The 16,389-nt window shown below is 46.2% G+C and overlaps 2 protein-coding genes across 4 annotated transcripts; both read left to right on the forward strand.

Annotated features, from left to right (window-relative positions):
• The first annotated feature begins 43 nt into the window (after positions 1-43).
• On the forward strand, positions 44-7,017 carry il17a/f2 (interleukin 17a/f2). Its single transcript, XM_038275801.1, has 3 exons — positions 44-104; positions 5,979-6,130; positions 6,208-7,017. The coding sequence occupies exons 1-3, from the start codon at positions 69-71 to the stop codon at positions 6,440-6,442; spliced, it is 423 nt and encodes a 140-aa protein (XP_038131729.1). The 5' UTR covers positions 44-68; the 3' UTR covers positions 6,443-7,017.
• A 2,504-nt stretch (positions 7,018-9,521) lies between these two features.
• On the forward strand, positions 9,522-14,195 carry LOC119777027 (membrane progestin receptor beta-like). 3 transcript variants are annotated; one of them, XM_038275773.1, is made up of 6 exons: positions 9,522-9,809; positions 9,882-9,994; positions 12,738-12,894; positions 13,050-13,250; positions 13,489-13,816; positions 13,931-14,195. In XM_038275773.1, the coding sequence occupies exons 1-5, from the start codon at positions 9,546-9,548 to the stop codon at positions 13,801-13,803; spliced, it is 1,050 nt and encodes a 349-aa protein (XP_038131701.1). In that variant the 5' UTR covers positions 9,522-9,545; the 3' UTR covers positions 13,804-13,816; positions 13,931-14,195. The 3 variants fall into 3 exon arrangements, with proteins under 3 accessions (XP_038131701.1, XP_038131694.1, XP_038131709.1); XM_038275766.1 differs by having other exon boundaries at positions 13,489-14,195; XM_038275781.1 differs by having other exon boundaries at positions 9,550-9,778; positions 13,489-14,195.
• The last annotated feature ends 2,194 nt before the right edge of the window (positions 14,196-16,389 follow it).

Consider the following 16,389-nt stretch of genomic DNA (forward strand, 5'->3'; position numbering starts at 1 on the left):
GCCGTTAAATAAGGCTGATCTGAGAGCAGAGAGCACCAGAACCCGGACCGGGCCACAGTGGAGAGGACATGAAGCTGCAGAGACGCAACATCAACATGCTGCTGGTGAGAGTCTGATCTATTAACTGTAATTCTGGGTTTCATTTTCACACCATCTGAAAACAGGAAACTTTCCATTTTTCTAATGATTTGAAAGCTTCTGTTCCCTCAGCGTGTTTGATGTAGAGTCAGACTGAGGTTGGGTTCTGATGTTCGGTTCTGCTGAGCCGCTGGGGTTTATTACGGTTCTGTTGGATCTGATTTTATCTCCATTCCCTTCTAATGAAACACGGTTCATGTTTTGCCCCATTTGTCCAAAAGCTGTTCTCTGATTCTTTTTGGGGGGGTTTGGTTCTGACATAGAAGAACTGTTCAATTCGTAACCAGATCTGATTCTTAAACTCCAGCATCACTTTATCTGTTTAATAAAACCAAAGTCTTGATTTTCTTTTCTGTGTTTTTTATTGTGTTCTTATCTGTATAAGCATCTTTATGTTCCTCTCAATATGAAGACATCTCTATGAATGTGTACTAATTATCATCTGTTTATTTAAAGGCTTATTTAACCAGCTGGTTTAGAAACCTTTAGTTTCTGTATTATGAGTCTCGTCTGGGTTTAATTGATCTTGATTCTTTTATCCTCCAACAAAGGGGGGGGGGGGCTTGCTTTTGACCATGGGTGTCCTTTCATTTCATCTTGAGGAATTGTTTCAAATGAAATCTTAAATGTTCATAAAGGTGTAAAATCTCATCATTTATTGCATTATAGTTTATCTAAAGATATCAGCCATGGATCTGATCTCAGTCTGGCTGGATCCTTTTCAATCGGAGTTAAATGGATGTTGTCACACTGAATTAATCTCTGTGGGACTGGTTTGGACTCAGTTAGACTGGGTCAGACTCAGTTGGACTGGTTTGTACTCAGTTGGACTGGTTTGTACTCAGTTGGACTGGGTCAGACTCAGTTGGACTGGGTCAGACTAAGTTGGACTGGGTCAGACTCAGTTGGACTGGGTCAGACTCAGTTGGACTGGTTTGTACTCAGTTGGACTGGTTCAGACTCAGTTGGACTGGGTCAAACCAAGTTGGACTGGGTCAGACTCAGTTTGACTGGGTCAGACTAAGTTGGACTGGGTCAGACTCAGTTGGACTGGGTCAGACTAAGTTGGACTGGTTTGTACTCAGTTGGACTGGTTCAGACTCAGTTGGACTGGGTCAGACTCAGTTGGACTGGGTCAGACCAAGTTGGACTGGGTCAGACTCAGTTGGACTGGGTCAGACCAAGTTGGACTGGGTCAGACCAAGTTGGACTGGGTCAGACTCAGTTGGACTGGGTCAGACTAAGTTGGACTGGGTCAGACTCAGTTGGACTGGGTCAGACTAAGTTGGACTGGGTCAGAATCAGTTGGACTGGGTCAGACTCAGTTGGACTGGGTCAGACCAAGTTGGACTGGGTCAGACTAGGTTGGACTGGGTCAGACCAAGTTGGACTGGGTCAGACTAGGTTGGACTGGGTCAGACTAAGTTGGGCTGGGTCGGACTCAGTTGGACTGGGTCACACTCAGTTAGACTGGGTCAGACTAAGTTGGACTGGGTCAGACTCAGTTGGACTGGGTCAGACTAAGTTGGACTGGGTCAAACCAAGTTGGACTGGGTCAGACTCAGTTGGACTGGGTCAGACTAGGTTGGACTGGGTCAGACTCAGTTGGACTGGGTCAGACTCAGTTGGACTGGGTCAGACTAGGTTGGACTGGGTCACACTCAGTTAGACTGGGTCAGACTAAGTTGGACTGGGTCAGACTCAGTTGGACTGGGTCAAACCAAGTTGGACTGGGTCAGACTCAGTTGGACTGGGTCAGACCAAGTTGGACTGGGTCAGACTAGGTTGGACTGGGTCAGACCAAGTTGGACTGGGTCAGACTAAGTTGGGCTGGGTCAGACTCAGTTGGACTGGGTCAGACTAGGTTGGACTGGGTCAGACTAGGTTGGACTGGGTCAGACCAAGTTGGACTGGGTCAGACTAGGTTGGACTGGGTCAGACCAAGTTGGACTGGGTCAGACTAAGTTGGGCTGGGTCAGACTCAGTTGGACTGGGTCAGACCAAGTTGGACTGGGTCAGACTAGGTTGGACTGGGTCAGACCAAGTTGGACTGGGTCAGACTAGGTTGGACTGGGTCAGACCAAGTTGGACTGGGTCAGACTAGGTTGGACTGGGTCAGACTAGGTTGGACTGGGTCAGACCAAGTTGGACTGGGTCAGACTAGGTTGGACTGGGTCAGACTCAGTTAGACTGGGTCAGACCAGGTTGGACTGGGTCAGACCAAGTTGGACTGGGTCAGACTAGGTTGGACTGGGTCAGACTCAGTTAGACTGGGTCAGACTAGGTTGGACTGGGTCAGACCAAGTTGGACTGGGTCAGACTAGGTTGGACTGGGTCAGACTCAGTTAGACTGGGTCACACTAGGTTGGACTGGGTCAGACCAAGTTGGACTGGGTCAGACTAAGTTGGGCTGGGTCAGACTCAGTTGGACTGGGTCAGACCAAGTTGGACTGGGTCAGACTAGGTTGGACTGGGTCAGACCAAGTTGGACTGGGTCAGACTAAGTTGGACTGGGTCAGACCAGGTTGGACTGGGTCAGACCAAGTTGGACTGGGTCAGACTAGGTTGGACTGGGTCAGACTCAGTTAGACTGGGTCAGACTAGGTTGGACTGGGTCAGACCAAGTTGGACTGGGTCAGACTAGGTTGGACTGGGTCAGACTCAGTTAGACTGGGTCAGACTAGGTTGGACTGGGTCAGACCAAGTTGGACTGGGTCAGAATAAGTTGGGCTGGGTCAGACTCAGTTGGACTGGGTCAGACTCAGTTGGACTGGGTCAGACCAAGTTGGACTGGGTCAGACTAGGTTGGACTGGGTCAGACCAAGTTGGACTGGGTCAGACTAAGTTGGGCTGGGTCAGACTCAGTTGGACTGGGTCAGACTCAGTTGGACTGGGTCAGACTAGGTTGGACTGGGTCAGACTAGGTTGGACTGGGTCAGACCAAGTTGGACTGGGTCAGACTAGGTTGGACTGGGTCAGACCAAGTTTGACTGGGTCAGACTAAGTTGGACTGGGTCAGACCAGGTTGGACTGGGTCAGACCAAGTTGGACTGGGTCAGACTAGGTTGGACTGGGTCAGACTCAGTTAGACTGGGTCAGACTAGGTTGGACTGGGTCAGACCAAGTTGGACTGGGTCAGACTAGGTTGGACTGGGTCAGACTCAGTTAGACTGGGTCACACTAGGTTGGACTGGGTCAGACCAAGTTGGACTGGGTCAGACTAAGTTGGGCTGGGTCAGACTCAGTTGGACTGGGTCAGACTCAGTTGGACTGGGTCAGACTCAGTTAGACTGGGTCAGACTCAGTTGGACTGGGTCAGACTCAGTTGGACTGGGTCAAACCAAGTTGGACTGGGTCAGACTCAGTTGGACTGGGTCAGACTAGGTTGGACTGGGTCAGACTAGGTTGGACTGGGTCAGACCAAGTTGGACTGGGTCAGACTAGGTTGGACTGGGTCAGACTCAGTTGGACTGGGTCAGACCAAGTTGGACTGGGTCAGACTAAGTTGGACTGGGTCAGACTAGGTTGGACTGGGTCAGACCAAGTTGGACTGGGTCAGACTAGGTTGGACTGGGTCAGACCAAGTTGGACTGGGTCAGACTAGGTTGGACTGGGTCAGACCAAGTTGGACTGGGTCAGACTAAGTTGGACTGGGTCAGACCAGGTTGGACTGGGTCAGACCAAGTTGGACTGGGTCAGACTAAGTTGGACTGGGTCAGACTAGGTTGGACTGGGTCAGACCAAGTTGGACTGGGTCAGACTAGGTTGGACTGGGTCAGACCAAGTTGGACTGGGTCAGACTAGGTTGGACTGGGTCAGACCAAGTTGGACTGGGTCAGACTAAGTTGGACTGGGTCAGACCAGGTTGGACTGGGTCAGACCAAGTTGGACTGGGTCAGACTAGGTTGGACTGGGTCAGACTCAGTTAGACTGGGTCAGACTAGGTTGGACTGGGTCAGACCAAGTTGGACTGGGTCAGACTAGGTTGGACTGGGTCAGACTCAGTTGGACTGGGTCAGACTAGGTTGGACTGGGTCAGACTAGGTTGGACTGGGTCAGACCAAGTTGGACTGGGTCAGACTAGGTTGGACTGGGTCAGACCCAGTTGGACTGGGTCAGACTAAGTTGGGCTGGGTCAGACTCAGTTGGACTGGGTCAGACCAAGTTGGACTGGGTCAGACTAGGTTGGACTGGGTCAGACCAAGTTGGACTGGGTCAGACTAGGTTGGACTGGGTCAGACCAAGTTGGACTGGGTCAGACTAGGTTGGACTGGGTCAGACCAAGTTGACCTGGGTCAGACTAAGTTGGACTGGGTCAGACCAGGTTGGACTGGGTCAGACCAAGTTGGACTGGGTCAGACTAGGTTGGACTGGGTCAGACTCAGTTAGACTGGGTCAGACTAGGTTGGACTGGGTTAGACCAAGTTGGACTGGGTCAGACTAGGTTGGACTGGGTCAGACCAAGTTGGACTGGGTCAGACTAGGTTGGACTGGGTCAGACTCAGTTAGACTGGGTCAGACTAGGTTGGACTGGGTCAGACTAGGTTGGACTGGGTCAGACCAAGTTGGACTGGGTCAGACTAGGTTGGACTGGGTCAGACCCAGTTGGACTGGGTCAGACTAAGTTGGGCTGGGTCAGACTCAGTTGGACTGGGTCAGACCAAGTTGGACTGGGTCAGACTAGGTTGGACTGGGTCAGACCAAGTTGGACTGGGTCAGACTAGGTTGGACTGAGTCAGACCAAGTTGGACTGGGTCAGACTAAGTTGGGCTGGGTCAGACTAGGTTGGACTGGGTCAGACTCAGTTGGACTGGGTCAGACTAGGTTGGACTGGGTCAGACTAGGTTGGACTGGGTCAGACCAAGTTGGACTGGGTCAGACTAGGTTGGACTGGGTCAGACCCAGTTGGACTGGGTCAGACTAAGTTGGGCTGGGTCAGACTCAGTTGGACTGGGTCAGACCAAGTTGGACTGGGTCAGACTAGGTTGGACTGGGTCAGACCAAGTTGGACTGGGTCAGACTAGGTTGGACTGGGTCAGACCAAGTTGGACTGGGTCAGACTAGGTTGGACTGGGTCAGACCAAGTTGACCTGGGTCAGACTAAGTTGGACTGGGTCAGACCAGGTTGGACTGGGTCAGACCAAGTTGGACTGGGTCAGACTAGGTTGGACTGGGTCAGACTCAGTTAGACTGGGTCAGACTAGGTTGGACTGGGTCAGACCAAGTTGGACTGGGTCAGACTAAGTTGTGCTGGGTCAGACTCAGTTGGACTGGGTCAGACTCAGTTGGACTGGGTCAGACTCAGTTGGACTGGGTCAGACCAAGTTGGACTGGGTCAGACCAAGTTGGACTGGGTCAGACCAAGTTGGACTGGGTCAGACTAGGTTGGACTGGGTCAGACTCAGTTAGACTGGGTCAGACTAGGTTGGACTGGGTCAGACCAAGTTGGACTGGGTCAGACTAAGTTGTGCTGGGTCAGACTCAGTTGGACTGGGTCAGACTCAGTTGGACTGGGTCAGACTCAGTTGGACTGGGTCAGACTAGGTTGGACTGGGTCAGACCAAGTTGGGCTGGGTCAGACTCAGTTGGACTGGGTCAGACTCAGTTAGACTGGGTCAGACTAAGTTGGACTGGGCTGGGCTTGATGTGACCCAGTGGCTCCACCCACTAAGACTGGGCTGAGCTCGGTCGTTCTGATCAGACCCAGCTAATCTGATGAAAGCTGTAGTTTGAGCAATAAGGTAAAGATGATTTGGAAGATAAATGTTGATAAAAAATGAATTAAAAACTGTGATTGCTGCCAACATTCACAGGTGCTGCCTTATTCTTGTGTTCCTCAGGTATTGTGCATTGCATTGTGGGTCGCCTCCTCAGGAGAACCAGCTCCTCCTCCTCTCTGTAACTCCACCCTGGTGTTCTCCTCTGTGATCTCCTCCCCATCAGCAGGAAGCGGAAACATCCACCTTCGGTCTCTGTCGCCGTGGACCTGGAGGTCAGCCTTGTAGAACTTTCTCCTTCTGTAGTTTGCGGCTGTAATCTTGTTCCTAATTCTGACATCCGTTCTTGCAGAACCACGACAGTAAAGAACCGGATCCCTGAAACCATCTGGGAGGCCGAATGCAGCAGCGAGTTCTGTGTCTCTCCCAAACCAGGACAGGCAGGGAGTCACAATCTGAACTCGGTCCCCGTCTACCAGAGCGTACTGGTCCTGACTCGGATGAAGGGGAGTCGCTGCTACGCCGCCTCATATAAGTCTGTGGCAGTTGGCTGCACCTGTGTCCGAGCCTCTGTTGACACGAACTGATTCAATTCAGCAAACAGAACCACTGAATTTTGCCCAAAACGATTTTGATACTATATTTAACCATAAAGTTCAATCTGAGGACATGCAGCTGAGAAACCAAATTACTGCCAAGAACCTTGAAAACATCCAAATTAAAGTTTAGTTTTGATCCAGTTTCCTGTTGTCATATTGCCTGTATAAAAAGCTCCTCAGAGGTTCTTTGGGTTCTTCTGAGTTTCCTACAAACATGTGTCTCTGAAGCTGGACTCCAATCAGATGGTTTTGCTCAACATCGGGTTCTGAACAGTTTCATTAGTAGTTTGGGTTACAGGAAGTCCGTTCTAGAAGATGCTAACCAGGCTTTGGATCCATTTGCTGTAAAGCTTTCAGTCTAAACCACATGATGTTTACATCCTGAAACAAACAGGATCTTTATCATTTCCACTTGAAATAAAGAAGCTCAGCTGATCTGGGCTGAAGTTTGGTTTACGATCTGCTTTATTTTCTCTCTATTTAATTATATAATCATTTATTTAAATGTATACGGTTTGAAATTATTTACAACATGATTTGTCTCACTTTTAATAAAACTGTTTCATAAAACCAAAGCAGCAGGTGTGTTTATTGAGCAGATCAACGTCTGCTGGAATGAACTATGGTTGGAATCACCTTTTATTAAAACTCTCTCAGCATCCTATCAGATTTATCTATTTATCTATTTATTTGTTTGTTAAAAATAAAACCGAGGCAAAGAAATGTTAATAAATTCTGTCTAATTCTTGTTTGTTGATGTTGTAATTATTCTCTTCCAATTTCTGTCAATTTCTTTTTCCTTGGTTTTAATAAACCAAGGAAAACAGACTGGTGATTGATGGAAATTACCCAAAATAAGAGTAAACGCTGAAACGCTGTGAATTTGTTTGCCCAAACATTTAAATTTAAGGCTTAAAATAATTTAAGCAGGCAGACAGATATGTGCAAACACTGGTTTTTAAAAGGTAAAATAAAACCAAAATGTGAATAGAATTTAAAATCCTCCTTCTCACATATAAAGCCTTAAATGGCCAAGCTCCATCTGATATCAGAGATCTGATTGTTCCTTATGTTCCTAACAGAGCACTTCGCTCTCAATCTGCAGGTTTCATTGCTTTCATGTTTTTACATCATCTCAGGTCGCTTTATAGATCCAGATCAACCAGATCATCCAGTCAGATTGATTCAAAGTTTTCTATCTAAGGAAAACCAGCTGATTGCATCGACTCATTGACTCTTCAGCAATCCCTCACACTAAGCATGCTTGTAGCGACAGTGGAGAGGAAAGACTCCCTTTGAACAGCAAGAAACCTCCAGCAGAACCAGGCTCAGTGTGAGCGGCCATCTGCTGAGGCCCACTGGGGTTCAAGGAGACAGAAGCAGACATAGAAAAAGAAGCATAGATACAAAAGGCAACTGTCAACCAGCTCCACAGGCGGCCCCGTCCAGGAAACACACAGCCAGGCAGACGAGCTCCGAGCCAGCTCCCATGTCAGAGGGACTGGTTTCAGGGGTCTTCCTCCTTTCCTGTCTTTCAAAACCAGAATGTTGGGTTAACATTAAATACCATTAGTTGTGTTTTTCCCATGTCTCTCCATACAAATCTATAGACGGACTTGTTCTTGGTTGACCTGTAACCGTCGAGTCCCCTTGGTTTCCATCAATCTTACTTTAGAACCATCCTGGTCTTCCTCAGGTATTGACTGATGGACGTCACCCTGATAAATGTTGCAGTACTTTGGTGCAACAAAGTTTTTTTCATTTCTCTATAATCCTCAGAACAACAACCTGGATCATTGAAAAAAAATGGTGGTTACGGTTGTGTGTTCTCCACCCCTTAGAAGATCAAGCCAACCCCGTTTAACTTCTACTAATAAATCAGTAGTTGGTAGAGCAATAAAGCTATAAAGCTATCAATCCTATATGGATCCACTAGGCTGGACTGCAGCTTTAATCTATAAATAAAGTCACTTTAAATCAAAATCACTATAAATATGATTTTGAACATTTTGAACTGAAAAAGCTTCCTGGATGGGAAGCGAAACATCTTCAAACTTGGAAACAAAGTCCAGTGGATGTTTTTCTTTCTTTTTTTAATAACTATGACCTGGATGACTGAGAATCCTTAAAGCATATAAATATGGATCCTAAAGAACATCAGACTGTTCTGCTTCATGTTTTTCAGGGTTTAGCTCAGTTTTGGTTTGTCCTCTTCCTTAGTTTATGATATTTAAAGGAGCTGCATGAAGCTCAGGGACTTTTGCATGTTCAGTTCAGACTAGCTCTCTGTGAGTCCAGCCCATTTTTTCTCCTCTGTCTTTTCACGTCCAAAACATTCTGCAGAGATTCTCATTTAAGCGTAATTCAGCCTAAATTCCAGTGGAAACAAGGACACAGTGTGGATCCAGTCATGTGAGAGGCAGAGTGGGACAGCAGGAGGAACTGCTCACAGCAGAACCAGCTCAGGTAGGACTGTTTCAGCAGGTCGCTGAATGAATGAGGACTTAGGCGGGTCTGATCTGCGTCAGACTTCCTGAGGTGAGTTCAGCTGGAGTTTAACTGTAGATTAATCTCAGGAGATTTCTTTGCCCTGATGAGGTTTTGGACCTCAGCATGTGTTTAAGCAGGACAGGACGGATCCGTCCTCTGGGACATTCTGGATCTCTTAAATAAACAACCAGTAAATCAGCCTGAATAGTTTATAAAAAGGTGCCTTATGATGAGCTGATTAAATCTGGACCTTTTTATGATCAATAATTAAATCTAAATGATCAATTCTCCATCAGGATGAAGCGTTGGTTCATCCAGCAGAGGGCGCTGCTGGAATATTTTTAATAGTGGAGAAATTTACTTGTTTCATGGCTGAAAACTTCATCTTTGGATGTTTTCTGACGGAAAGGTTCAGGTTCCTGAGTAGAATCTCTGTAAAGCTGATAGGAACATTAAATAAAACTTTTATTTATGAAGCAAACATTAAACTAAATGAACTTCACTGCAGATGAGCCACAGGTATGTTTTCTGACCTCTCTGACCTCTCTGACCTCTTCCATACCTGTGGACCCCTCAGCACACCTCTGGACCAGTTTCCATCATGACGCGTTTGTCCTTCGCCACCCCGTCCGTCTGCTCTTCACTCCTCCCCTCCCTCCCCCCCACCGTCAGGGACCTGGATGTCCCGCCTCTGTTCCGGAGACGCTTCGTCCTTGGGGGGTACCGTCCGGTGGGCCAGCCATGGCGGCTTTACCTTCAGAGCTTATTCCAGATGCACAACGACGCCTTGACTGTGTGGAGCCCCCTGTTGGCCGCTGTGGTGATAGCACTGAGGTTCATGATGTTCACCGTGCTGCGAGGAGGGGTACGGCACTGATGGGCCCCATGATGTCCTCACCTTCGTCCATCCTCACCTCTGATTTCTGTGCCTCTATAGGGGGTCTTGGGTTTCCGCCTGCAAGGTCCTGAAGGTCAGGGTCTTTCAGTAGATGTGTCTTCATTACCTCTGGTCTTCTACATGTTCTTCACCCTCACATACCTGAGCTGCAGGTGAGTTTTATTTATTTATTTTAAAAAAAAAGTTTGTGATTACAGCCACAGACAGGGAACTTCTTTAACCAACCAAAACAATCTGGAGCTGAGAAGACGAAGGAAAAGGACTTTTAATTTCAACCATCTGAAAAGTGTGGATTGTCTTTATATTCACCTTCCTGAGTCAGTCTAGCTGCACGAATTTTTGGGGTTTGTCTCCACCCGCTTTGCAAATCTGCAGACTGAATCTCTTGTCAGTTCTAATTGAAAACTTTGGTTCTATAAGGTTTTAAGGACCTTTTGTCGACACCTTTAACACAAAAGCAGCAAAAAGTACATAAAACAAATGGTTGACCACATTTCTGTTTGACCTTTGAATTTTCATAAATTACTTGAAATGCAACAACAGGCTTGATTTGAGAAACAGTCTGGGAGCGGCCATCTTTGCCCAAATCTAGTAGCCCCTCCCTCCTGCCATCTTCCAGCAGTGACGTCACGGTGCGGTAAGCCTAGCGCCATTCTCCCCGCTTTCCAAGCTAAATCAATGGGAACTACTAGACACATCTGCAATCAACAACAATTATTGAAGATTTCCAGAGGACTTCACCATTGAAATTCACCAGAGCTATAGTGAAACTGACAATGCCCACGTGCATGGCAGCTGGATGCTGGAATACATCGGGTAAAAGTGGAAAAAAGAGTTATTCCACCTTTCTGATTCCTGATCCTCCACGGACGGGTTGGTCGTTGGATCGCCAACTTGAAGAGGGAGGATTTGCCATCGAACTTCTGGCCAGAGAAAAAACCCGTAATATGTAGCCAACATTTGGAAGAAGAATGTTTTCAAGATGACTTGGATAATAGCGCGTTGTGACAAACACCAGATACAGCACTGGGACTTGATCAACAGCCGATACCGCACCGTGACAATGTCACTAACCAGTAGGTGGCAGTAGTGTTCTTTGACAAACATGGATGCCTCCAGTAAAGCACATTCACATGAAAATGACTCTGAATTAAAAACACTGATCATTTATTGAACAGGATGGAATCATTTCAGATTTAAAGAACTTTCAGAAGTTTGAATTCTGAATATGAGCGACTTTTCCTTTAAATAAATTATTGTTACAGAGATGCCTCCATATTATTTACTCTGCAATGCATTGAGGTGTTTAACATGGAGTCTAGGTCCTGTAGCGAGTATTGAGGCTCTGCTGGGAACGTCTGACTGAGCCCTTGAGGCAGCAAGCAGGTATCATGATGCTAACTGATGCTAAGTTGTTCGGGTGAATGCAGAGGTAACAACTTGGACAGTTCAGACCAGTTGGCCTTAAAGCAACTAGCAAACCACCCAGAACCTCAAGAGGGGGAAGCAGTGCTTTGCTAAGACTGTTTATAGTGAGAGCTGCTGACCTGATATGATCAGATGGAAGGAATACTGTGATCAAAGAAGAGATTCGGTGCTTGGACCTGGATTGATTGATTGATTACCACGACTGAAATCACAGAGGTGGTCAAAAAAGTCCAGGGGGGTGAAGAGATCCACCCAGAGCACCTTAGATGTTATTGGGCTGTCATGGCTGACACTCCTCTGTAAGAGGAACATAAAGAGTGTTGTAGAATCTAACCCAAAATATGATTAACACTTAGAGTTGCCAACAATAATCCTTTAAATCAGGAGTCTTCAAGGTTTTCCAGGCCAAGGACCCCACACTGATGGTGAGATGGAGCGGAGACCCTCTGATTATATATATTGTGTTCTATCAAACTGGTCCTATAGTCACTCTATTACAGATGGAGTAATGTAACTAAAGTAATCCCTCCCTGGGATTATTAAAGTATTTCTGCTTCCTGGTTGATGGGACAGGGGTTGTGAATGAAACGGTGTCCAGCTTGAAAGAGCTCCTGTGTGTCTCTGAATGTGAGCATTGATGACTGAAAGACATCTTCTGTCTCCATTTATCTGTTTACTGCAGTCTGTTGGATTCATGTTCATGTGGATTTAAAGACATTTCAATTAGTGGAAAAAACTGCAGGAGGGAATAAAAAAACCAAAACTTTGGTGACCCCCATGCAGTACCTCTGTGGACCCCCTAAAGGTTGTGGACCCCCTGTTGAAGACCTCCACTTTAGACCAACCACTGAAAGAGCTAGGCAGAGCACAAAAAAAAAAGTATTATATATATTACTAATATTACGTAGCAAATACTACCTAATATTAGCAATATGTAAACTACTGAGATTTAACACATATAGAAAAAAGTTCTTTAAATGCTGAAAATCACCTCAAAATGCATGAAGTACAGATTAAAACATGTTTCATCACATAAACACCAACCTTGTGCCACTTCAGAGGCTGCAAATCCTTCAAATTAAGCTTATTATTTTTTACTATCTTTCGTCTTTTACTACGTTTAATTCTCAGCCTCTTCTTCTCTGTTTCTTACCAACTAAAACCCGATCACGTAGTTTCAAAGTAAAGTCCCTTAAAACAAGGTAAAATGTAAAGCATTATAAATTCACAAAAATAATGGAGGCAAAAATAATATTTTATAGTAAATTTAAACTGTAATATTTCCTGCAGCAAAAGTAGAAAATGGTTCACTTTCAAGCAGAACGTCAGAGACTGAACTAACAAATACTGCAGAATGGGAGAATAGAGATGATGGACGGGTCCCTTTGTCCTCCGTCTGATGACTGACGGTCGATGTGACGCAATGAGCTGCTGTCTGCCTGACCTTTGACCTCCTCTGTGTTGCAGTGCAGCTGCTCACCTTTTGAAGCTCCACTCTGAGCGAGCTCACTACCTGCTCTTCCTCCTCAACAATGTGGGCGGGGCCATGTACCTGTACTGCTGCGCCTCTGCACTTTACCTCTACAGCACCGACTACACCTGGACACAAAGCATGCTGGGAAAGGTTGGGCTGTTTGGTTACCCTGGGTAAACAGTGGATAAATGCTGGACAGCGTTATCTGAATCCTGCTGATTAGAAGATAGATGCTGATTAGATGTAGAATCAGTTGCTGGGAAATGTGCGTTCCTGGTTTTTCCAGACGGTGTTTCTGGTTTCAGATCTTCCTCCCGGCTGCAGCGTTTCTCTGCTGGACCTCCTGCTGCGTCTCCTGTCATGTTGAGGTCCGTTCCTGCTGGACGAGCAGATTCCACAGGAGGCTCTACAGCCTGACCATGATCACTGCTACCGGCCCCGTCGCTCACCGCCTCACCAGCAACAGCTGGGCAGGCAGCCCCGCAGCTTCACTGCATCTCCTCCAGGTGGCGCTCACCATGAAGGCTCTCATCTAATTGCTGCTTAATTAAGAATAATAACAGTCTAAATTCTGATTAGGATTAGATAAGATCAGGTTAGACTTTATTGATCTCATGACGGAGAAATTCTGTTGTGACATCGGCTCTAAAAACAACAGAAAGTGCAAAAGAAGGCAAAGGTGCATCAAAGAAGTAAATTTACAGATCTATATTGAGTTTGATGATATTTTATTCTATCCACCAGATGGTGCTGTCCCTGTTTGCAGCCTTCTTCTTCTCCTGCTCCTCACCTGAGTGTTTCTCCCCGGGCAGCTTTGATCTCCTCGGTCACAGCCAACAGCTCTTTCATGTCCTGCTGTCACTCTGCGTCATGGTCCAGCAGGAGGCGCTGTTCTGCGACTTCCTGTGGAGACGCCCTGCACTGTCCCGGCTCTTTGGGGAGGAGCACCTCCTGCTGGTCTGCAACTCCTTCTGCTGGTTGACCTTCTGCTGCGGCGTAACGGCGCTCGTCCTGAGCAGCAGAGTTTGGACTCGGCTCACCACAGAAGAAGAAGGGTGACGTCGTATTTTAGGTAGTCTCCCAATAATCATACTTCCACCCTTACATGTAAGGGTTTGGTTCTAACTGAACTGTACGTAGGATTAAAAAACTGTTGCTTGTTACAGTTTTAAAGTATTTTTTGCAGTAAGATCACAGTGACGGCTCCCGCCATTTTGGATGTCCCAGACGCCATGATGTAACCTTCACTCTCCCAACTCTGGACTCTGTCCTTTAACGAGGACATTCACTTCATTAAGGGACAGAGTGTGTAGTGCGGGCACTGGGACAAGTCACTGCTTTCCCATCACAGATCAATAAACCAGTGAGATGTAACTGGTTCTGATGCTTTAACTGCATACTTTCCCACAGTCCACACATGTCGGCCATCTTGGATTCTGCTGTTGTGGTTGAAGGGACCAACAGGAATAAATAAATAATAAATAATAATAAATACACCTGAACTAAATTGAATGTTTTAACCATTTCATTGTTTCTAAGCGTGATTTTTCTTTAAACAACGAAATTAATAATTAAAGTGACCAATATTACATGAATAAAATATATTTAAATTCCACACCTTTGTTTAGACTTATTATATTTTAACCAGTATTGTTGTTTTAGGTGGAAATTGACCCATTTGGTCTGATTTTAGATCTATCTGTCCGGGTTAAGTCAGGACTTGTTGCTTTAAGGTCTCACGAACTGTACATGAGTGAAGTGTTCCCGCCTTTAACTCCTGCTGATCTTTGAGGGGCATACAGGAATTATAAACGGTGATTAAAAAACAACAACACAGCAATAACTCGGCTGCAGAGGAAAATCAGCAGCTGGCCGCTCTCATATTTCCTTGGGTAGGGAGAGCCAGACCTTGAGAGAAACCTGGAAGACCTGGAGGAGGTTATTTTGGAGAAAGCAAAGGGACCTTCTCAGCACTGGGCTGTTCCACACAAGCTAAGCTGCTAAAGAGAGTTATTTATTAGCATGCCTTCTAAAAATGTAGGTCTAAGATATAAGACTTATATCTAAGATAAAAGATATATATTCAGATTTATGTTATAAGATATGAATATACAGATATAAGAAAAACATTTAGATTTAAGATACATACTTAGCTTTATATGTAAAACTGTAAGTGGTGTCAGGTGCAAACGTTCAACCAGCTACGTTTTGGTTGAGGGTTTTAACCCCAGGATAACTCTGTCATTGTGTCACTGAGCCAGGCATTTCTCCACCATGTCATGATCTGGCCTGTTTGCTCTCCCTTAATTAGTCATTCCTCTCACCTGTCGTTTTCCCTCCCTGCCTCAATTATAATTTATTCCTCTCACCTGTTTCCTCTGGTTTATATTCAGTTCAGCCTGTTTTTCTGTCAGTCTGTCTGTTCAGTTTATTTCTTGGTTCCTGTCCTGGATCCTAGCTGCCAGTGGAAAGAAGTTTTAGTGTTTGTCTCGTCTCCTGATCGTCCACTGTTCCTCCCCCGCGGAGTCCTCTGGATTTTTGGCTCAATATGTGGGGAGGTTCAGTTTTTATCCAGTAAGCCTGGCTCCAGGGAGGAGACCAGTTTAAAGTCCTGCTTCAAGTTCTGGTTCCACGTCCTGTCTCGGCTACCCTCTTCCACTGAGCCTGCTCATCTGCACCTGATCCTGTCTGCTCCTGTGCGTGACCACCTGGTCATGCTTCTGGTCCCAGTCAGACTCTGAACCCTCCTGGGAGCCTGTGCATGTCTGGAAGTCTGGATCCTGCCGCCTGTTTCTGCTCCTGCCTGATCTGGATCCTGTTCCTGTCTGTTCTGGATCCCTGACCAGGATCGGCTTCCAGCATGTCCTCTGGGACTGCAGCACTTGGGGACATTCTTGGACTGGACTGTTAAACCAGGTAAGTGGCCAACTCAGATAATCATCTTCTGTCAGATGATCGTGGTCACTTACCTGTGTTTCTCCTGCAGAGTGTCTGTGATTGGGCGGTGCCCCGCCCCCCGCATGCAGTGTCCGTGAGCCTCAGCTCCACTTTAGTTTTCTTTATTTAACAAACGTTTTGAACTTTCCGACTGACTGTCTCTCCGTGAATACTGGGTCCATCTGTCCTCGGTTCATGACACACTCTTGCTAACTGATGGTGGTCAGAGGGCCCGGCGTACGGAGGCATCGCTCCGGTCAGTGAGCTACAGGGAAGCTGTGGCTCTAACGTATCCTGCCACCATGCATGACTGACCGTAGTGTAGAGCGACTGGAAGACCTTTGACCTTCCAAAGATCCTATTAGAACCCACCCTTTGAGATTTACGTACGAGTACAGGATTTAAGTAAAGTTTTAAAAGTTATATTTAGCGTTTTCCCTTTAAATGTTAGAAAAAAAGCACTAAATGGAAAGAAAGTAAAAGAAATGTTACTACATATTTTATCAAATCTTCATATTCAGAGCTCCATAAAATACAAATTTTTAATTTATTCACATTTATTGCCTTACAACAAAAAATGAACACCCAGGCCTGCATTTTATTGGTAGTTATTGTGTTTTTCTGGCAGGTGCACAGATGTTCAGACAGAGAGCTTTTCACTCTTCATGTCCTGTTCCTCTGATCCAGCCCAGGCTCTACCTACATCAG

Source organism: Cyprinodon tularosa, unplaced genomic scaffold (assembly GCF_016077235.1).
Source record: "Cyprinodon tularosa strain WSP-4 unplaced genomic scaffold, ASM1607723v1 ctg1210, whole genome shotgun sequence".
Classification (NCBI taxonomy): domain Eukaryota; kingdom Metazoa; phylum Chordata; class Actinopteri; order Cyprinodontiformes; family Cyprinodontidae; genus Cyprinodon; species Cyprinodon tularosa.

Coding starts and splice junctions, on each gene's coding strand:
- LOC119777027 (XM_038275766.1), top strand. CDS start 9,546: ATGACGCGTTTGTCCTTCGCCACCCCGTCCGTCTGCTCTTCACTCCTC. Junction 9,995..12,737: donor CTCACATACCTGAGCTGCAG/GTGAGTTTTATT, acceptor TCTGTGTTGCAG/TGCAGCTGCTCACCTTTTGA. Junction 12,895..13,049: donor CACAAAGCATGCTGGGAAAG/GTTGGGCTGTTT, acceptor TTCTGGTTTCAG/ATCTTCCTCCCGGCTGCAGC.
- il17a/f2 (XM_038275801.1), top strand. CDS start 69: ATGAAGCTGCAGAGACGCAACATCAACATGCTGCTG. Junction 105..5,978: donor GCAACATCAACATGCTGCTG/GTGAGAGTCTGA, acceptor TGTGTTCCTCAG/GTATTGTGCATTGCATTGTG. Junction 6,131..6,207: donor CTGTCGCCGTGGACCTGGAG/GTCAGCCTTGTA, acceptor CCGTTCTTGCAG/AACCACGACAGTAAAGAACC.